General features: G+C 39.7%; 2 protein-coding genes and 1 long non-coding RNA gene across 5 annotated transcripts in view; 2 read left to right on the top strand and 1 right to left on the bottom strand.

The window, feature by feature from the left end:
- Positions 1-1,433: 1,433 nt before the first annotated feature.
- Positions 1,434-7,854, top strand: sc5d (sterol-C5-desaturase). 2 transcript variants are annotated; one of them, XM_069896097.1, is made up of 5 exons: positions 1,434-1,537; positions 3,349-3,566; positions 4,481-4,613; positions 5,480-5,580; positions 6,702-7,854. In XM_069896097.1, exons 2-5 carry the CDS (start codon positions 3,357-3,359, stop codon positions 7,149-7,151), a joined length of 894 nt encoding a protein of 297 aa, XP_069752198.1. In that variant the 5' UTR covers positions 1,434-1,537; positions 3,349-3,356; the 3' UTR covers positions 7,152-7,854. The 2 variants fall into 2 exon arrangements, with proteins under 2 accessions (XP_069752198.1, XP_069752199.1); XM_069896098.1 differs by having other exon boundaries at positions 1,473-1,515.
- Positions 7,855-14,408: 6,554 nt separating this feature from the next.
- LOC138741840 (uncharacterized) overlaps positions 14,409-22,893 on the bottom strand; it is a 43,801-nt gene continuing 35,316 nt past the window's right edge. Inside the window, exon 4 of the long non-coding RNA XR_011343805.1 lies at positions 14,409-16,352. This is a non-coding gene — a long non-coding RNA (uncharacterized lncRNA). The remainder of the gene's footprint in view (positions 16,353-22,893) is intronic.
- LOC138741839 (junctional adhesion molecule-like) overlaps positions 16,138-22,893 on the top strand; it is a 26,804-nt gene continuing 20,048 nt past the window's right edge. For both annotated transcript variants that reach the window (XM_069896096.1, XM_069896095.1), the window contains exon 1: positions 16,138-16,335. The gene's annotated coding sequence lies outside the window, so the exon portion shown is untranslated. The remainder of the gene's footprint in view (positions 16,336-22,893) is intronic.

The following is a 22,893-nucleotide window of genomic DNA, read 5'->3' as shown; positions in this document are numbered from 1 at the left end:
ACTACATCGAGAACATTGAATGAAGTGGACGAGGTTAGAGAAGGTGAACATGAATCTTTGCCTCACATGTAAGGCTGTTTTGGATCCTGGATGGTGGCAAGGGAAGAGAAAGTGTTACAATTCCTGTGGTTGCCTTTCCCCATTTTTTAAAATCTCTTTTCCCAACCAATCTCCTGTCCTTTCTCACCCCCTTTGCTTTAATTCCATCTCCATCCACCACCATTTCCCATCTTGACTCTTCTGCTTTCTTCTCCCAACTCTACCCCCCCCCCCCCCCCACCCATTCCATCTGGCCTCTCTTTAGATCAGCATTTTTCAACTTTAATTTGGCTATGGACCCCTTAGGACTCTTCTCAAAGTTTATGCTCCACTCCCGCCCCCCTTCCCTGTGAAGCAGTGTTTAGTTAGTTTCTTCCATACTTCTCTCTACATAATAATATTTAATGATTTTGGTCCCTATCCCCTTTAAATGTGCCAAGGGGTTGGGGGTGGGGGTGTACAACCCCCATCGAGAATGGCTTTATACCATTATTCTCACTTTCTCTTCTTATCAGATTTCAACATAGGCAACCTTTATCTATCTATTCACTCATTCCACCCTATACGACTCATCTTCCTCCGCCTGACGTGACCCCTTCCCTCTCTCTTGCCTGACATCTGCCAATCTTCTGCCTCTGTCCATCCCTGATTCAACAACCCCACTTGGGACCCCTCACCCCTCCTACCCTGTTCTCTTTCCACTGGCTCCTCCTCTACGTCTTCCCAATCTCGATATAGAGGCCTTGAAAAGTCAACCATTCTTTTATCTCCCAATGATGGTGCTCGACCCACTTAGTTCCTCCTGCAGAGGAACTGTTTCGTTTCAGATCCCAGAAACTGCAATCTCTGAGTGACTCAATGGTGCAGATCAGTATGAGATTTTATTGTCATATACATAGGTACAGATTCACCAACATTCTTGCTGCAGCCACACAAAATACACCAACAACAAAATTATTAACTTAATTTTCATAATGTGTCATGAGACAAAATAAGTAATAAATATAAAATGATGGATAAATAAATATTCACAGATTATGGTAATTCTCAGTGCTATCAGCGAGCGCTGTGGTCCAGGATCCGGCCCTTTAATTCTAAGGTTTACTGTTCTTGCAGAGAGAGCGGCTGGTGGTTCTATTCGTGATGTAATTGGTCAGGCGACTGCTCAGCCAATCACAGCCGAAGCTGAACAAACGTCATGTGCGTGCCACCGAGCTCGACCTTGTCAGATCTGATTCGTCCGATTTGTTCCCACCCTCCTTCTATCATTGGCTACTTCCGACCCTCTTGAGCAGGCGGTGCGGTCCAACCGAACAATCAGTGAGAGGCTTGGAATGGCGTATTTCGATTGGCTGCTTCCAGCTGTCAATTTGGGACCGGGAGGGCGGGTCTTATTGTCAGCTTCGGGGTGCTCGTGGGAGGTTGGGAATTTGGTGCTCGGTTCAGTGACAAGGACGCAGCCCTTTGATCCGCAAGGTCCGAAGTTGCCTGTGGGAAGGTGGGTGTTTGGCGAGCGTGGATGGAAGTGGGTTGTAGGGAATGTGTGAACAAGCTTCGACCCGATGAGCCGAACTCCCTTCTCCCATATCGGGAGGCAATGTGTGTGCAAGTGAGGGTGCAGAGCTTTTTGTGTCGTTGCGATCAAGCCATTCGTGAGGAGCCTGCCGTTCTAACCGTGGTTACAGACACCCTTCTATTCTACGTGTGCGCGTGTATGGGTGCTCATCTGCGGGTATGGGTGCTCATCTGCGGGTATGGGTGCTCATCTGCGGGTATGGGTGCTCATCTGCGGGTATGGGTGCTCATCTGCGGGTATGGGTGCTCATCTGCGGGTATGGGTGCTCATCTGCGGGTATGGGTGCTCATCTGCGGGTATGGGTGCTCATCTGCGGGTATGGGTGCTCATCTGCGGGTATGGGTGCTCATCTGCGGGTATGGGTGCTCATCTGCATGTGCCCTGCATGTATTTTTCGTCTGTATGTGTGTTATGTCTGTTTGTGTGTCTGTTTTGCACCAAGGAGAAGTTGTGTATCTCTCTTGGATGCAATTTTTACTAGGTAGTCCTCATTTACAACATTGTGAAGTGCTGCATCAAACATGTCCTTCTGTACTCCAGGGTGGGTCCTTGACTTGATTGTAATAGTGAAGATTATGATTGACTAAACTTTGCTGCTGATGGCTCACGGCATCTAATGGATGTCTAGTTTTTATCTGCTAGATCTGATCAGTCCAGTCCTATGTGCTGAAAGATGTCTTCACTATGATGTCTATAAAGACTGGTTATTGTTCCTACCAGTGTTGAAAAGGAGGACTATATCTGCACTAGATGCATTGATGAGAATGAAGTTTACCTCGTTGGTTTACCTCTGGCCCAATCTGACAGCTATTTCTCATGACTTGACCAGCTCAGTCAGAGGCAATGTTTCAGTCAATTATAAGCACTCATGTTCTCTGCCCTCGTGAGGAGGGTTTGCAAGATGAACTGTCGTGCAGGAATCCAAGTGGTGCATGTTAAAAGTTATTGTTTAAAACCCTTTTTGGAAAGTTTTTAAAAGTCAATGACATTAGTGCAATGGTTGCAAATGCAAGACTTTTTTTTCAGATGATGTGATTAAATAAATATATGTATCACATCTATTCAGGATTTGAATTAATATGTCTGGATTACTAGTTATTTAAAAAGTGTTGCCATCAGGACAGTGCAATCTATTGTGCAAAGTAATATCGTTAATTTGCATGATAGTCAATGTAGATCACCCATCATAATTTAAAAATTGTCATTTAGTAGAATTGTCCTTACTGCATTTTTCATTGTGAGAAAAACTTGGGTAACCTGCATGAGCTGTAATTGAGACATAGCTTCCATTCTTTTTAAATTGCTAACCTTAAGTGAAATCCTACAGATAAGATCAATCTTGCTATTGTGCATGTGTGACATTCTGCAGTGTTTTATTAACAGCTTCCAGGCAAAAAATGCCTCTTGACAGTTGTAAATTTTGCAAGTTTTGGTAAAGTAATGGAATTGTTCACAGTTAGCTTAAACTCTTTGGTCTGAATTTTCTTTTGTCATTTTATACAAGGAAACTGTAAATGATAAAGTCACAGTCTTTATCAAAACCGATGTGGATGAGTGTGTCTGAAATGAACAAGTAATTGAGTTGAAATGCAGAGGGTATGTTATACAGTATTCCGATCAAGTCATTTGAGTAAACCATGGTCAACGTTCTGAAACAGGTGTGATACCTGGAATCTCCATTGTGGATTGACTCAGTACCTAATTAACTACTGAGACCTTCTTTTGATTTGCAGGTAATGCCATGGACATCGTATTACATTATGCAGACTACTACATTTTCACACCATATGTATACCCCAGCTCCTGGCCAGAGCAGGACACTCTACGCCAGCTAATTAGCCTCCTGGTTGTAACTAATCTTGGAGCTACAGCTATATATTTCTGTTTTGGAACATTGAGCTATTATTTTATTTTTGATCATGCACTGAAGAACCACCCACAATATTTGCCGGTAAGTGTTATATTCATGAAAGTTACATGAAAATTTTTGTGCAGGAAATGGAGATTTGATTTCAGACTACTGGGTATTGTCCACACTGTGTGTGGGTGTTAGACCACCCATGTCCCTCAATTATATTTTCTGATCCAGTGTAATTTGCTGTCTAAGTTGTGCTTTAAGGGGTCTCTTTCTCATTTCAAATGTGATTTGAAAACGTGGAGCAATTCTTCCACTCCTTGCTCCAGCAAATTTCTAACCTTTTGTCTGTGTTACCTCACCTGTGATGCTATTTAAATTTGTCTATCTTTATTTTGTGAGTGTTATAGGACATAAGTTGAGATATTAAAAGTTATGGTTTTGCTTATTTGAAGATTAATAGGTGTAAAGATCCATCTGCAGATTAATTAGTGTATTAATAGTTTCTGTAGTTGCAAAGATGTGCAAAAATATAGAAAGTAAACCTGAGAATCAAATTTAAATGTGAAAAGACTGTTCCTAATTGTTGAAACAGGATGAGACCATACCTAATTCCATAGAGAGAGAGAACCTTACCCTGACCCACAATTTGAAAATATTTTTGAATTGCTTGGGTCATTGTGAATTTTTTGGAAGCTGTCAACTTAAGTAGGTTTAGTGTGGTTATTGAAACAATGATGGGCAATTCCTGCATTATGGAGGGCTTGCATTCCTAGAAAATGGTCTACATTGCAATTTTACATTACTGAAGGTGCATTAACTGTGTATGATTATCTGTTGGGTAAAAAAGTTGTCATTTTATTTACTTTTTACCCATAAATTCTATGAAAGTGAATGTTATTTCATCTCTCAAATTATTGGGTAATGATTTCTCTAAGGGAAAATATCCATTACCCAATTGCAGTAATATGGGAGCAGCCTGTGATGAACTTGTTTTCTCTCTCCTGTAGAATCAAGTGCAACGGGAAATAAAGTATGCGATGCAATCACTTCCATGGATAAGTATTCCAACAGTTGGACTTTTCTTTGCAGAAATCCGTGGCTACAGCAAACTGTATGATAATATCGAGGATTCTCCTTATGGTAAGTTTGTGGTTTTAGAAAAAGCCTGCAACAGAACTGGGATATGGGCTAATCTAGAGGATTTTCCACTTGGAGCTGGATGTTTACCACTTTTACTTCATCTCGTTGCACTGTTGAAATTCATCCTTTAACAGCAAGGCAAAAGTTGACAGTTACAATGCTGAGCTTGTTGGTTTAGTTGAGGGGCTAGTTTTTCATCAGGGGCAGAGCATCAAATAAGGGGATGGGGTACAAGGCATAGCAACAGTTTTCGAACTGAGATGTATGGATTTCATCCACACAAAGGATGACAGAGCTCTACTCTCACAAGTTGTGGAGATTAGAGGTATTTCAAGAGGATGTAGATAAATTGTTAAAAATTGGGTAATTAAAGACTATGGGGAACTGACACTGAAGAGGAGTGGAGAACAGGAGAATGTCAGGTATGATCATGTTGAAAGATCAGATGATCTACTCCTGCTCCTATTTTCTTGTATGACCCTGAGTTAGATTTGATTCGACCTGTGAATGCTCTGAGATCTGGATTTTCTTTAAGCCACTCTGTTTAATGTTCAAAATAACCCTGCCTTCTTGTTGAAATGTTAGAACATGTTACCTTTCCTGCTTCTGTCAAACTCTGTTTTATCATGGTCTTGAAAGCATCCTTGAATGTTTGAGAATGAATACTGCATTGTTAAAATGCAAGTTAGTGTAACTGCAAGGAATAAGTTAAAATGGCTATGGGTATCAAAAAGGAGACTTTCATCCATAAGGAAAGTTCTTAACGCCCACTCACTTGCCAAATCTGAGTCCAAGACACTGATGTTATGTAATGATGGACCACGGTTGAGTAAAATGTATACTGAGCCTACAACCTTTCTTTTCAGGTTGGTTTGGAGTGGTGCTCAGTATGATCTCCTTCCTCTTCTTCACAGACATGTGTATCTACTGGATCCATCGGATTCTTCATCATAGGCTCATCTATAAAGTAAGAATATTGGCTTTAGATGACTAGTTTTATTTAGTTGAATAGATCTTGGGATGGCCATTGGTTGATTTATAGGACAGAAACAGACTCTTCGGCCCATATCTTTGCCCCAAACTTGATGCATGTTAAATAAATTCTCTGCTGCTTGCATATGATACATATCCCTTTATTCCCTGCATATTCATGTATCTGTCTAGAGGCTGCTTAAATGGTACTGCTTTTGTGCTTGCACACTACGCCTGACAGGCCATTTGGAGTACCTGCCACTCTTATGTTGTAAAAAAAAAATTGCCCCAAAATCTTCTTTAAACTATCCCCTCCCTACTTTAAATGTATGTCCTTGAGTATGTGACATAACTTGCCCTGGGCAAAAATTTTCCAACTGCCTACCCTATCAATGGCTCTCATAATTCTATAAAGCTATCAGGTCTCACCTCGGCTTCCACTTCAGAGAAAACAACCTTAGTTTGTCCAGTCTCTCCCCATTGCTAACACCCTCTAATCCAGGCAAATCCTGCTAAATCTCTTTTCTACACTTTCCAAGTAAGGATGACTACATTTGGAGTATTCTAAACTCTCAGTACTCCTAGTGTGGTACAACCAAAGCTTTGTATAGCAGCAGGGTGACTTCCTCACTTTTATACTCTATGTACATTTCAGAGGTTTGTCATTGGAATCAAAGTAATCCGATTTGGCTAGTTGCTATCTCATTACATAGTCCAGCACATTTCCGATTTGGCTAGTTGCTATCTCATTACATAGTCCAGCATATTTCTCTTTTGCCTATGCTTTATAGGCTTTTCAGTTGCTTTCAAACCTCCAAATGCTGCTGCTACCCTCTGGACTCCAAATTCTGACTTTTATCTATCTATAAAGCCAGTTCCCTTTTTGAAAATTATCATTGAATGCATGCCTGAAAGGATATTCTTGACTTCATGTCCCTTGTACATTCTGTTTAAATAATAAAACACCAGGGTGTCATTTTATTATTTCAACTAACTTTGCTTTACTACAAGTGATTAATGGTCTGGAGGGTAGACTTTAAGAGTGTCACAAGAAACACATTTTTTATTGTGAGCATTTAATGTGTGAATTCTTGTAACAACTGGTATTGTTTGCAGCACTTACACAAACCTCATCATATTTGGAAGATTCCGACACCATTTGCAAGTCATGCTTTTCACCCAGTGGACGGTTTCCTACAGAGCATCCCTTATCACATCTATCCATTCCTCTTCCCACTGCACAAGGTGGTCTACCTGGGACTCTACATCTTTGTCAACATCTGGACTGTGTCCATTCATGACGGTGACTACAGAGTGCCCAGAGTTCTCGAGAATGTCATTAATGGCTCAGCTCATCACACAGATCACCATCTGTACTTTGACTATAACTATGGACAGTACTTCACATTGTGGGACCGCATTGGAGGCTCCTACAAGTACCCCTCAGGCTTGGAAGGCAAAGGGCCACAGGATTACCTGAGGATCCTGAAGACCAAGGGAAAGCTGTTTGATGGAGCTTCCACTGATGCTCACTCTTCCAACAAGAGAGCCCAGAAAGAAGAATGAGTAGCTCTATTTCTCCATTGCTACCCATGCTAAATACCAGTGGTGCCCATTTACTGAGCCCAGAACAATTCTGACACACAATCTACCCAGTCATTTGCTAATATTTTCTGCATTATTGCAACAGACCAATTTGAAATGAAGAGAATAAACTTGTGAGATGTGGTGTGGATCCATATCGCTTTTCTGATTGGATATAGTTTTCTAGAAAGTATGAAGTTGGCTACATATTAAATGTAGCACAAAGTATCTGGAACTCTTGTGTATCATTCCTTTGATGTACTATTGAAACAAGTGCTTTAGTATTGCTCTGCACTTCTCCTTTTGGGTACAGGTGATTCTAGGTTGTCTATTTTTAATTATGAAAGATGTCATAATAAGAATAGTGGTTGATGAAATATCTGGATTATTGTGACTGTAATTATACATTAAAAGAAACTATGCTATAAAATTGGCCTTGCATTTCAAATGTCTTGGAAATGTACTGTTGCTGTTCAGTGATGAATAGCATTACATGTGAAATAAAATATTGTTAATTATTGGGTCCCAAACCATCTTGCTTTGACATGCTTGGTATTATCATTATGTTCTGTGCTTGTAATGAATTGTATAGTAAAATATCATGCTACTTGGATTGAAATTATTTTGCCTTTTTTTTGATTGTATATCCCAAAATGTCCCTGTATTACAAATTTTTTTTTTCCATTTAATCATTCAGCGCAGTAATAGACACTTTTCGCCCACAAGTTCATGTGCCCAATTACACCTGATAGGCCTACACCTATATTTTTGAACGATGGGAGGAAACCAGAGGAAACCCACATAGACTTGGGGGAGACAGTGCCAGATTTGAACCTGGGTCACTGGCACTGTAACAGCCTTGAGCTATCCACTACTTTAACCATGCTGCCCCTTAGCTACGGCACCTGGTATTCCCAGGTGGTCTTCCATTCAAGTACTGACCAAGCTTGAGTATGCTTTGTTTCCGAGCTCGGACGAAATCAGGATTTTTCAGTATGACACAGTATTTTTTTATATTTTATATTATGTATAGATATGTTTTTGAAAGGTAAATTGTGGGGTTTTAGTTAGGTCACAAACAGATACAAACACTTCAAAACAGATCTCATTTTAAAATGCAAGAGTTATGCATAAGGTGGTGCCTACAAGTCTGCAAAGACAATAGACTCCTGTGTTGGCGATTTTTCACAAATGGAAGGGCCCATCTCAGGAAACTGATAAGATCTCTCATGAATTGATTTTGGGGGTCAGCAAGCTGTTTTGGTGGTTTTGCAAACAGAGAGAGTCAAACAGGTTTTTTATCTAAGTGTGTGAGAAAGAGACTGATGTTTTCCTGCAGTTACTTTGGAAAGCTTGTTTGAAACCCCATTTTGAAGACGGGTTGTGAAATCTGAGTTCAGCCTGTTCAAAGCCCTTGTGGTCCATACAAGAGGCTGCATAATGTTTCACCTGAGATAAGATGAGCAGAGAAGGAACTCTGTGGTGACCTGAAAGAAAAAGGTAATCATCTGGAAAACCCTAATGGTGCAAGTTTCTTCGGGCAAGACACTGAAATGGCTGATCAGAAGGAATAAGTTTGTATGTGTCCAACGAGCAACAAATCTCTCCGAAAACCAACAAGAACCTTCCTGAGCGGTAACAATTTACCTTTCAAGCACCAAAGCCTGATGAAGATTCATAAATGTTAAATTCTGTGCACAGTATAAGGATTGCCTGATACTGGTGAACTTGGAGAAGTGAGATTGGACTGTGAATCAAAGAATTTTTCTAAACTTGCACACACATTACGTACACATGCACTTAGAATTAGGAGGGGCTTAAGTTAGGTTAAGTTAATAGTAGTAAGTTAAAAGTTTGATCCTGTTTTTACGTTTAAAGAAAATTAAAATTGCATTTTGTTTAAGTAACAATTTGTCTTGGTGAATTTTTATTGCTGCTGGGTTTTGGGGTCCTGTGGGCCCATCACATCAGGCCCATTGGCCATATTTAATGATGTATTATTCAGCACTGAAAGTTGGCTTCAAATCCAGTGCAGTATTTCCTTTACAAGTAATCCTTGAGCTGGACATCTAAAATCCAGAAAGCTCCAAAATCCGGTAAGTGGGGAGAGAGGCGGCCGGGCAGCCAGCGCTTGGAGGAGGCGGCCGGGCGACTGGGGGTGGATACGGCAGCACAATTCGGGTGGGCTATCTGAAATTCGGAACACACTATCCCCCAAGGGTTCTGGATAAAGGATCGTGTACCTGTACTTGCTTTACAAATGCTATGAAGTCAATGTTGTACAGCACAGGAAAGGGGTCCTTCAACCCACCACTATAATGTTCATGCTGACCTTGACATTGAAGGTTGTAGGGGAAACTTAACAGAATTGTGAATGAGTATAAAATAGTTTTCTTCATCAGAAAATCTTGGCCTTGGGTATGCTATGTTTACAAACTGTTGAAAATATCTTGGGCATCATCCAAGGAGTGAAATAGCTTGTGTTTGAACAAAAACTTTTCTCCAGTACTAAAAGCAAATTACATTAGTGAAGTAACCTACACTTCACTGGCATGTGGGAGGAAAGTGAAGTTTGTTAGGAAAACCTATGGATGCAGAAGGAGGATGCATACTGTACACAAACTGCAGCACTTAATCTGAAACAGGGTAACAACCCCAAATATTGACTGCTCATTTCCCTGCCTGAGCTACTGAGTTCTTCCAGCAATTTTTTTTTGTGCTGGAGATTCTGGTGTCTGCTGTCTCTTGTTTCCATTTTGCTGTCTTTACCTTGTGTATGCAAGGAAAAAAGCTATTCTCCAGTGATATCCAACTTGAAAACAAAAGTCCCACTTAATTGAATCATGGGTTATTGCACCATAAACTTTTGAAATATTTTGGCCATATTTTTTAAATATACCCTAAAACCATAGAAAACTGCAGCACAGAAAACAGGCCATTTGGCCCTTCTAGTCAGTGCTGGAACTTCATTCCTCTAGTCCCACTGACCTGCACCCATTCCATAACCCTCCAGTCCACTCCTATCATGTATCTATCCAATTTTTTTATAGAACCCCTCCAGTGATTTTAAAATCAGCTGCAATATGTGCTTTGTAAAAATCACAAAGAATGCTTTTGAAATGATTTTGCAGAACACAATTTCATTTCATCACTGACCAGTTGGGGGCAACTGTGAGCCTCAAGTTACTAATTAAAATGCAGAGGCTGGAATCAGCCTGGTTAAAGACAAATTGGATTAGAACATTACAATGCAGTACAGGCCCTTTGGCCACAATGTTGTGCTGAATGTGGGGCCCAAAATGAATGCACGCCTAGAGCATTCACAGCCTGGAACACATAGATTGATGATAGAAATGTTACTGATTTGATATTAGGCAATATTATTACCTTGCATGGCATGTGTAAACTTTATGAATATAATGAAATAGAAAATGCTAGAAATTCTCAGCAGGTAAGGAAGTATCTGTGGAAAGAAACAAAGATAGGAGTTTCAAGTCCATGGAAGATGATTAACTGGAAACCTCTCTCCACAGCTACTGTCGGATATTCTGAGTATTTCCAATATTTTCTGGTTTATTTCAGATTTTCTTTATCAAGCATTTTAGTTTTTATATGCCTTTTTAATATTTTTTTCTCCCGAGTTTAGACATACAGTATGGTAACAGGCTTTTCTGGCCCATGAGGCTATGATGCTCAAATATCACAATTGGCCTACAATCCCTGTACATTTTAAAGGGTGGGAATAAACCCATACAAATACAGAGAGAACATACAAACAGTACTGTAATAGTACCAGGGCTTCCCAAACTTTTTAACTCATGGAACCCTTTTGGGAAGCACTTGGATATCGCGGAACCCTGTAGTTACTGACCAAAAGTAGAATGACATCAACTTACAGTTCAAGCGTGGTTGTGTCTAATTTAAATTATTTTTCTTAAACAGTAAGCAATCTGAGCCAGAGCTTGCAAGATCCCATTTCTTCAGAATTTGATTATTTTGTTTCAACTGAATATTAACCAAATTGCAAATACAAATATCACCGACGTCCCAGACCCCAAATGCCCACCATCACCGTCCTTCCAGAAGCAGGTTTCCAACCCGTTCCCAGCTGCCCACAGGCTGGATCTCAGAATGCCTCTGATGCAGGTAGTAAGTTAAAGTTTGATCCTGCATGTGGAGTTCCTGATCCCTCAGATATGGGTTTGCATCCTGGCTCCTGATGCCCACAGGCCCAAGCTTCTGACACCTCCATCACTAACCCCCATCCCCACCAACCAGGTGCTGATTGAATATAGCATCTTGAGACCTGACAGTCTTCGCTGCTAAAATCCGTCTTCAGGACTCCATTTTGTTAGCATTGAGGCAACTGTTTAGAAATATAGGTAAAAAGTAATTTAAATTAAATAAAAACAGTTATTACAAGTTTTAATTATCACTACCCATTTTTTCCGCAGAACCCAGTTTGGAAAACGTTGTCCTACACAAACTATACTGCCTTTTGACTTTTTTTTTCTTTAGTTTTGAGGAGGAATTATTTGCATTCCAGTTTTATGAACCACAGACTAAAGCACTGGAGTATCTGACATATGACGTAGAGTGGAATTCCAGTATGGGACTGTTGAGATTGTCTACAGGGATCGTGACATTCCCAGTCCCAAATTTCATATTAAAGAGTGGAAGTTGCTAGTGCTGTTCAGGTGCAGTTACACCAGCTATCATACAAACTTCTCAGAGAAAACGGAAAAGGGGCTACAATAAGTGGATCCCACTACCAGACACATTTTAAGATATTTTAGATATACAGCACAATAACAGGTCATTTCAGCCCATGAGTCCATGCTGCCCAATTTACACTCAATTAAACTATACCACCAGTATGTTTTGAATGGTGGAAAGAAACCAGAGCCCCCAGGAAAAACCCACACAGGTGCAGGGAGAAGGTACAAATTCCTTACAGCAGTGCGGGTTTTCCCCCATCCACCTTCTACAGGGAGCACTCCCTTTGTGACTCCCTCATCCACTCTTCCCACCCACTGCCCCCTTGGCACCTACCCCTGTGACTGCAGGTGATACTCCACTTCCACTCACACCTCTTCCCTCACCACCATTCAGGCACCCAAACAGTCCTTCCAAGTAAATCAACACTTCATGTGAATCTATCTTCTGTATCTGGTGCTCACGTCGTGGCCTCCTCGACATCGGGGAACTGAACTCAGACTGGGCTCTCACTGCCTCAATAGTGGGAATCTCCCAGTGGCCACCCATTTCAATTCCCCATCCCATTTCCTTGCTGACATGTCTGTCCATGGTCTCATGCACTACCAGACTGAGACCACCCACAAATTAGAAGAACAACACCACATCTTCTATCTGGGCACCCTCCAACTAGATGGCATTAAGTTAGACTTCTCTGGTTTCCATTAGCCAAAACGCCCCCTCCCCCTCACCCCCCACGAATCCTTTTCTGTAGCTCTATCCCTCTCTTCCCTTTTCCCTCTGTCTCCTTTAACTCTGCTCCTCATTCACAGATCCAATTGTTCCCCCATCAATTGTCAACTTTCCTTTCTCCTGGCTTCCATATCCAATTAACACCTTTTGTCTGTTACTCCATACTCCTCCCCCTGTCATTTCTTTTTTTGCCCCAGACACTGCCTGCTCTTGAAGAAGGGCTCGGGTCAAAAACATCGGTAATATATCTATCTTCTATGGACGCTGTGAGACCTCCTGAGCTCCCCCAGCATTCCTGTGCTTTTACTACAATTGCAGCATCTGCAAACTTTTGTGTTTCATTAAGACAAGTGGAGACCAGTCTCTGCTCTGTGAGAATTAGTGGGCATACTACCTTGTACATAGACACAAAACATTTTCCCACGTATGTACTTTCCTTCACCTTGGTTCTAAATGGCTAGCAACTCATCCTGAGACTGAACAACAGCAGTTCAAGAAATACCTCATCACTCTTTGAAGACAACCTCTTGATCTCATGAATAAGTCAGAAAAATGCTTTAGAATACCTACTGTAAATTATGTTGATCTGCAGGAGACTGGATTAAAGATAAGCACCAAGTTGGATATTGGTACCTTCTTTAACCTGGATATCTACAGATCTATTGCAATTTAACCATGTTCCTAATTAAGCATCTTTTAAATTTTCCTTTGTTCGGTTTCCTTTTTGTGATGTATGAGGTGATGTATCATGCGCTTGTGATGTACTTTTACTTTAGTGAGTTGCAATATAGCTGAAAGCAGTACTGGTGTACCCAAAGCCAGCAGAAACAGACTCCTGTGGTCTACCTGTAATTTCCCCCGCTGGTAGTTCCAAACTGATTTCTTTAGCTCTTTTTCCACTGGCATCCCCTTTTAATTGGCCGTTCAGTGTCCCAGGATAGGAAGCAGTTTTTGCTGCTTCCACTGGGCTACTTTTTTTACTCATCCCTGGGGATTGAAGAGTCTACATTCGAATGGAATGGATGGAAGTTGTTCTTTTTCCACTGGTTTAATCAGCATGTTAGGATCCACTGTCATTGGGGATATGAGTTGGGGTTGAGGTCTCTATCCCTGGTATGATTTGATATCATTTTGATGCCGGTGTGTTGATTATTTTCCTTTTTCACTGGCCCCTTAACCTGTTAACTCCTTGTTAATTCCTGGGACCAGGTGCTAGTGGAAAAGGGGGTTGTAATGAGGTGTGGGCTGGCAGAATTGTTCTAAAAATGGGCTTTTTGATCAAAGAAATCCAGTCATTCATAGTCTTACACCACAGAAACAGGCTCTTTGGCCCAACTTATCCATGCAGACCAAGTTGTCTCAAGCTAGTCTTATTTGCCCATTTTCGGTATGCATCCCTCTAAACTTGTCCTATTCTTCTTAGAGAAGTTCTATGTTGGCTTGGTGACCAAATTTAATGGTCAAAGCAAGTTGAATTGTCAAGTGTCAAGCACTTACTGGCACTTCAAATATGCAATTTTAAATTGATAATAAGTAACAGCCACATTAATAATTTAATAACATGGAGCGCTGCTGTCGAAGAACAGCAATAGTCATCGAGGATCCACACCACCCAGCACACTTTGTTCCCAGTGCTGCCATGATGAAAGGGGTGTAGGGTGCCACAAGACTCGGACCACCAAGTTCAGGAATTGTTGCTACCCCTCCGCCATCAGACTCCTCAATAGTAAACTCAGACACATTGAAGGACTCTTACTTTGCAAATTATTTATTACTGAATAATACAGCTTGTTTACATTTCTTTCTTCGTTTACATTTCTCTCATTGGTACATGCATCTTGAGTACAGTTTTTTTTTTGTATGTTAATAAATCTGAAATTTGAACATTAAAATTGAGCATCCAGGCTACAATTTCCAAATTTGTAAATAACAATATCTTGGAAATGAACTAAGAGGAATGAGTCGATAGATAGCAGATCGAATGTAATGCTGAGGAAGAAAAGGCATTACACTTTGGTAGGAAGGATGAGAAGGGGCTACCTAATCGTGAGGACACAAGAACAGATAGATCTAGGGTATACATGCATTGTTTGTTGAAAATGGCAGGGTAGGTTAAGGAGGTAATAGAAAAGAGCATCCAGACTCTATAAAGAAAAGCACAAAATACAAGAGCAAGGAAATCAGGATGAATCTTTCTAAAACACTGGTCCAGCCACAACTGAAACCACATTTAGGAAATGTAAAGGCTTTAGGGAGGGTGCAGAAGCTTATTTGAATGATGGAAGAGAGGAGGGTCTCCGATTATATGGATCGATTGGAATAATTCTCTTTGGAGGAGAGAAGGTTACAAGGTGATCTGGTTGAGATGCAAGTCATGAAAGGTGTAGGGTGTAGACAGAGAAGAAATAATAACAACTGTTGGTGGAGGTCAAGAACTTTGACCAAAGGATCAGAAGTAAAATGAGGAAGTCTTTTTATTGCAGCAAGTCTTTAGCTGGGCTAATTCCATCCTATCATCATTTTCTGATACCATGACCACAGTAGAGGATCACTGAGATCTTTGTTTAGCATCTGAAAGTACATTTCACTGATTAAAATGGCCTAAGGCATAACTTTGCCATGTCAGTTCTGTACTAAACTGCACCAAAAAATACATATAAGCATCAGATATGGCTCAGTGTATCATTTTTGCCTGAGTTATATGATCAGGTCCAAGACAAGCTCAAAAATCTAGGCTGATGTTCTATGGTGAATATTGAGGGGGAATTATTACCTTGTGGGAGATCTTCTACTCCATCAGATAAACACAAATAATCACAAGGCACTATTTCAAAGAAGAGCCATTGTAATCTTGGCCTAAGGAGCATATTGTTGCAATGGGAGGATCCCCTGGCCAAATTTTCCTATTTTCTTGTAACAGGGAGAGACAATAGTTCTGCCTGTACACACCACCTCTCAGACCATTCCAATCAGCCTTGTTCTCCCAGTTGTTTCCCTTTGGTTACATATTAATACCACCTCATTCCCTCACCAGCCACCTTCATTAACAGATAATTTCTAGTGGCCAATCTAATGATCAGCATGTTGTTGGAATGTGTGGAGTAAATGCAGCACCTCTGGAACACTCACAGTCCTCTGGAAACATGCAAACTCCACACAGACATCACCAGAGATCAGGATTGGGCCTTGAAGGTGTAAGAATTTAACACCACTGCTGAATTGTGTGTCTTTCATTATTACAATAACTGATTTTGAAAGTACTTTCAATGGATGTCAACTGCCCTGATGTTTTCTCTCTCTGGTGTCTGTAATGTGTCTGATATCATAAAACATCAAAAATTTTCCACCACCTGTAAAAACTGTGAAAGGCACCATGTAAATATTAGCTTTAAATTTATTGAAATGTTTTTCTCTTAATTAAAAGGAAGATTTATCCCCAAACACCTCCACTTTTCAGAAAAGAGGCTTGTTTAAAAAGGAGTAAAACGTAACTGAAACCATTTTCTTCACTTCTGGTGTGGTTTCCTGGACGCAAGAACCAGTAACAGAAGTACAGAAGTTCAACAGACTACCTTGCAGATGGCAAATTAATATTCTGAGTAAAACATAGCAGGTCTCTGCCCTGAAGAAGAGCGGCTTCAGCTGGACACAAAGCATTGGGCGCGTTAAGATTGTGGCAATTTCGCAGCAGGATTTTTGGTGGCGAGATCAACCTCTTGTAAGTTCCTCCTTGCTCTGAAACAAAAACAACAAAACAACCTTATGGCCAAATACTTCTGTTTTGATTGTGTTTCTAATGTAATAGGTTTGTATTTAAAGGTATCAGAGTTAAAATATAGTGTGGTGGAATTTTGAGTGGGAACGCTCCAAATATTGATGTATTTCCTCTGACACTAGCAATAATTCACATTTATAATATTAGCTTCATAGTAAAATTTTCTGGGGAAGTTCAGATGTTTGTTATCAAACTAAATTTAATGATTGACAGCCTGATTGGACAGAAGGCCAGAACATTAGTGGATTTTAAGAAAAAACAGAAAGCCAAAATGATTTGAAAATATGTTACAGAACTAAGGGCCTAGAAAGTTTAAAGCACCAACTCTGATGGTGGGTAAATGAAGTGGTTTTATTTATTAATCCAGAGTAGAAAAGTTGCAGATTGTAAGGTTTCCAGAAATGTGGAAGGAAAGGCTGCAGGGAAACAGGGATAAACATATTAAAAATTCAGAAGTTGTCAGACTGTGAGCCAATGAGGAGCAATGGGCACTGGAATAAGAAATGAAGGAAGAGGCTCGATCAACTGTGATGTTGACAGGAGTGTCAGGTGAGTTTACAGAAGGCAGTAGGTGTGAGAATGGCCAGGAGAGCAATTAAACAAGTTGAGCAGAACAGGTTCTCCAATAGCTTAGTGGTTAGAGCACTGGTCTTGTAAACCAGGGGTTGTGAGTTTGTTCCTTGCTGGGGTCTCATTTCTATGAGGGGCACTGGATAAAGTGGTGACTGTATCTTCCTTACAGTAGATAAAGTTAAAGAATTTCATGTATGTTACATTCTAAATGTAGTATTTTGTGACGATAATGGATCCTTGACCTTTATCATGTCAACTATAAATAAACAACACAACACTGGGACAATGGTCAAAACCGAAGAATGAAGATGATTACAAACTCTCTTAATGCAAAGCTGTACTTAGTTAAAGACTCTTCAAAATGGGGGAAAAAAATTATACCTGTATATAAACTGAGCTAATCACCACCCAAAATTAACCAGTGATATGATGAACTGAAGGATCACCGGCTACTCTAGTTTTCCAGAGGCTATTAATTGAGAACTTGCCCACCTCCCCTCTAAAAAGTAACCACCTCCCCTGAGTGTCTGATGATGCTCTTGTGTTTGCTTAATGGTGAACTGGATTTTTGTAACAATTACATGGACAGAATGAGAGCAGACTAAATTCAGTTAAAAGATCATTTCACTTTAAACATTTTATATCCTTGCTTTCTGTCCCCACTAAGGCTTTACCCTCTCTGTCTCTGTAATCTTATCTAACAACATTCTTTGATCCATGCATTCCTGGATTCAAAGTTCATGCAAATCCCCAATTCCCTTTGCACCCACCTTTATCAGTGTTTATTTCTTCAGCTTGAAGCCCTGCAATGCTCTCCCAGATCTCTCCACCCCTCTACCCTTTGCTTGCAGAGGTTTTCAACCTACTTTGACCAATCTTCTGGTTACCTCTCCTGACATCTCCATAAGTGAAAAACTCTGTAAAGCACCTTCAAATTTCAGATTTATTGTCAGAGTACATACTGTACATGACTTGGCATACAACCCTGAGATTCTTTTTCCTGTGGGCCAAGCAGAATTTCTACTTGTTAGTTGTGCAAACTGTACCCAAGAAAAAGTCTACAACAGAAGAAAAGTGTGAACAAAGAAATTTAAGCAAACTGACTGCGCAAAAACAGAAAAAAATATTCAACAATAAATAACGTGCAAAGCATCCTTAAATGTGTCTGATTGAGTGAAGTTGAGGATTCTGCTGGTGAAGGGGGAGCAGCTGTTCCTGAATCTAGTCATGTGGCAGCAAGATCAGAGTGTTTGCTGGGTAGTGTGGATCCTTGATGATTGCTCTTGCTCTCCAATGGCAACGTTCCCTGTAGATGTTCTCAGTAGTAGGGAGAGTTTTGCCTGTGATGTCCTGGGCTGTGTCCACTACATTTTGGAGGGCTTTCCACTCAGAGGTATTTGTGTTCTTATACCAGACCATGATGCAGCTGGCCAGCAAGTCAGTAGGAGTTTGCCAACATTTCTGATATTATACCAAACCTCCTCAAATTCCTGAGAAAGTGGAGATGATGTCATGCAATCTTCATAATGGCATTAACATAATGGGTCCAGGAAAGATCTTCCAAGATAGTGACTCTCAGGGAATTTAAATTTGTTCACCCTCTCCAACTCTGATCCCACAATGATCACTGGGTCATACATCTAGTTTTCCCTTCCAAAAGTGTACAATCAGCTCCTTGGTTTTGGTGACTGAGTGAGAGATTGGAATTATAAAGCTTAAAATTATACAAAGTGTTGCTGCTACTATGACAGAGTATATAGATATGTTTTTAGGAGATAAATTGGGAAAGGTTTGATAGAGTAGATCATATACAAACACTTTAAAACAGATCTTATTTGAAATTCGGGAGCTCTGCTAATGCTAGACATATCAGCCCCAGAACCTTTGCAGAAGCTTTGGAGAGTGCCCAAGAGACTTCACTAATGGATTGTTGTTTACAAAAAGGGAACAGGTGAAAGAGCTTGTCGGAGCCACTTTCTTTCTGGAAGAGAACTTGCTGTTCTAAGAGGGTCATGTGATTTGCAAGCAGAGAAGTCAAACAGGCCTTCTCTCAGAGGGAGAGAGAGAGAGAGAGGGGGAGAGAGAGGGAGAACACATCTACAGCAGTCAGCAACAGCAGCTGAGACTGGAACAGGACAAGCTGGCAAGCTTGCGGAAAGCCCCATTTGGAAGATGGGTTGTGAGTTCTTAATTCAGCCTGGTCAAAGCCTTTGTGGTTCATCTAAGAGGAGAGGGTTGGCTGCCAAATGTTTCACTTGGAATATGAGAAACAAGAAGGAACTCTGTGGTGACCTGAAAGAAGGAGGTCATCATCTGGAGAACCCTGAGGGGGCAAGTTTCATCAGCAAGACACTGAAGTAGCTGATTAAAAAGGAACAACAAATCTCTCTCTGAAAACTGACAAGAACCTTCCTGAGCAGTAACCCCCATTTACTTTTCAAGCACCAAAGCCTGGTGAACATTATAAATGTTAAATTCTGTGCACAGTATAAGAATTGCCTGCAACCAGTGAACTTGGAGGAATGAGAAGTGAGATTGGACTGTGAATCAAAGAACTTTTCTGAACTTACACACACATGTGCTTAGAATTAGAAGGGGGTTAAGTTAGGTTAGTTAAGTCAATAGTGATTAAGTGCAATTCTGTTTTCATGTTTAAAGATAATTAAAAGCAACTTCAGTTTAAGTAACCATTTGTCTGGGTGAATATCTATTGCTGCTGGGTTTAAGGGCTTGTAACATTTTATGGGGCCTCGACCTTTTGAATCGACAATTGCAGTTTTTGTGATTTATTAGTTAATTGATTTTTTTAAGCTAATTTAAAGCTTGTGTGTGGAAAAACAGCAGCAATGGATGTTGATATATTTTTTTTTGCAACCATCACCTGCAGAGCTGCAGAGCAAGAGAAACTGACGGCTATTTCTAAGGCATTAAAACTGACTAAAGTAAGCATTGGATGAGGAAAATACAAATACAGAGGATTATAGTGAAATATGATATAGGTGAGGGAAAATTTGTTGAGAAAGACTTAAGAAGGGGGCGTGGCAAGAGATGGCGTAGGGAACAGACGTGCCTTCCAGACCTCTCCTGACTCTGATTTATTGTTTTGTCTTTAAGTGCCCGTTAAAGTTCTTTTAAAAGTTTATAAATAATAAGAGATGTTGGATTAGTGCCTAATGGTTTATATGCAAAAAAAAGGTAAAAGAAAACATCAACAGACTTAAAAAATTACATTTTCCGAAATTGTCTGAGCCTACTTGTTTACAAGAAGCCAGGACTCAGCGTAGAATGGATCCAGAGGAGGACGTGCAGAGTTCGGCATTGAAGCTCCGTTTTAAGCCGGTGAGGCTCTCTGAAGGTCGCACTCAACAGCTTTCAGAACAAGGGGCTGGACGGGTGCCAGTGTTTCGCACGGTGGCCACTGCAGGTGCTGTTGCAGAGGCTTTGACAGTTGAATCAGCTGGGGCGCCACCAGCTGGAGAGATAAAGAGCTGTCATTCGACTGCTACAGTGGTGGCGCTGAAAAATGCATCTTCAATTACAACGGTTTTTCCAGACATTGATTCAGTGAAGATGATTAAAGAGATTTGGCTTAAAGATAACCCTGATCTTCAGTCTCCTGGCATTGCTGGGGGGACTTTGAGAGGGATTTTTATACGAAGTCAAACTGCTAGAAAAGATACTAAATTAAGGGAAGGGACAGAAGATCCCATGGTCTCTAAGGAACAGCAAGACCCCATTATGCCTGAATCTACTTCTGTTGAAATGTCTGTTAAGGATCTTGAAGATAAGATATATTCTGTATTGAGTCACTTAGCTAATTTTGTGAACCTGTTTATTTCCAAGATTAATGCGATGGCGGAAGTCATTAATGGAGCTTATAAGCTTGAAACCATTGAAAGATTTGAAATGTGTGATCAAGGTTTAGTCGATGCACAGGTGAAAATAGAATAATTGAAACATTGCAGATCCAAAATAAAAATTTAGCAAAAGGTTGATTATTTGGAGAATCAATCTAGACGGAACAACGTGAAAATTGTTGGTTTGCCAGAAGGCATAGAAGGACCAGATCCAAGAAAATTTTTTACTGAATGGATTCCACGAGTGTTAGGACAGGATAAATTTCCTGAAGGTTTAATACTGGAATGTGCTTATAGAATTTTAAGAAGAAAATCTTTTTCAGGACAGAATCCAAGATCTGTTTTGATCCGTTGTTTAAACTATTGTGACAGAGAGACAATTGTACGTACGGCTATTAGAAATGCCCAGCAAAATAGATCTCCTTTGATGGTTCAGAATAATCCTGTTTTCTTCTATCAAGATTTGAGTCAAGAAATTATGTTTCAACGACGCGAATTTAATTCTGTGAAAGAACGGTTGTGGGAAAAAAAGACATAAGGCAACATTCAGGTATTCTGCAGTACTGAAGATTTTTTAGGATGGAAATTAGCCAAAGTTCTTTGACAATCCTAAAGAGGTTATGGACTTTGCTCAGTCTCTACCAATCATGCAGTTTCAGGAACGATGTAGTCCTTCAAGGTCTCCAAAGAGAGTAGAGATGTAAGGTGGGATCCAGTTTTTTAAAAGAAATGGAAGCAATGGTGACTGAAGTGGTAACATTGATTTAAAAAAATAATTTTTTAATCTTTTTTTTTGAGAAGAGTTTAAATAATGATGATAGTTTAATGAAATGGGAGTTGGGAGAGGGAACTGGGTGGGCACTAGTTTCCAGAAGTCATCAGCTACCTGTGAGTTATCTCACACCCAATATTTTGGGGGAGTTACCGCTTTGGGCGGTTTAAACAGGAGGAGGTAGTTGTGACCTCCGACCTGTCTTTTTTTTCTTTTTAATTTTTGAGTTAAGAAGTGAAGGTTTTTTTTAATTATTTTTTTTAAATAAATAATTTTTTTTTTTAACTCTTTTTGTTTTCTGATTGTAATTGAGAGGGAATTAGGAGGTTTTTTTTCTCTCCTTTTTTTCTCTTTTTCCGGTTTTTTTTTCTCTGTCACAGAAGATAATAAGTCAAAAATTGGGGCTGTTGAATTAGATGAAGAGGAAGTTGAGGGGAAAGGTGATAAGAAGAAAAAGGAGAAAATTAAGTACAAATACATTGAGGGAGAAGAGTTTAATAAAATTAAGTTAATTTCGATAGAGAATTTTGAAGATGTTATAAATGAAGAATATGGAGAATTTTATGAGTTTGAACTTTTTTCTTTTTTATACAAGGGGAGGGGAAGGGAATAAAAAGTTTATCTGATTGTTTTTCTAAGGGATGTTTTTGTTCTCTCGATGAATTATAAAGGAAACTTAGTATTAATGGAAATTCTGTATTTATGTATTATTAATTATGATTTTTTGTATAACAGATATGTGGTTGATATATGATTTTAATATTTGAACTTAGTTTTAAAGTGGATTTCATTTGTTAAATACATGTATTATGTTTGATTTAAATATATGTTTAAGGGTATTATTTTAGTATTGATATTTTTTTGTTGTTAGTAATTTTTGTTGTTGTTAAGTTTTATCCTTTTTTTTGTAAGTGGGTTTTTTTCTATTTTATTTACAACATTGTTAATTAATTCTTCACTCTTTATTTTGGGGGGGAGGGTTGGACTAATTTTAAATTAGATGATTAATGTTGTGTTATAATTATTGGGGGGGTTCATTTGTGTAGTTTAATTATGTAGTATTCTAATTTTTATTATCTTATTTTTTATTATTTCTTTAAATGTAATTTTTATTTTATTCATGTCATAAAATTTTTTATAAAGTTTAAAAAAAAAGAAAGACTTAAGAAGATTTTCCAGAGGATAGATCTGTTGAGTTGCAATTGGAATTGGAGAAATTAAGGGTGGAAAAAGAAAGAGAAAAATGGAAGGTGTTGGAGGCAGATGTGAGGCAGACCAAGCTGAAAAACAAAGAGGCTG

Source organism: Narcine bancroftii, chromosome 8, assembly GCF_036971445.1.
Source record: "Narcine bancroftii isolate sNarBan1 chromosome 8, sNarBan1.hap1, whole genome shotgun sequence".
In the NCBI taxonomy this organism is placed as follows: domain Eukaryota; kingdom Metazoa; phylum Chordata; class Chondrichthyes; order Torpediniformes; family Narcinidae; genus Narcine; species Narcine bancroftii.
This window is presented reverse-complemented; position numbering and strand designations above follow the sequence as displayed.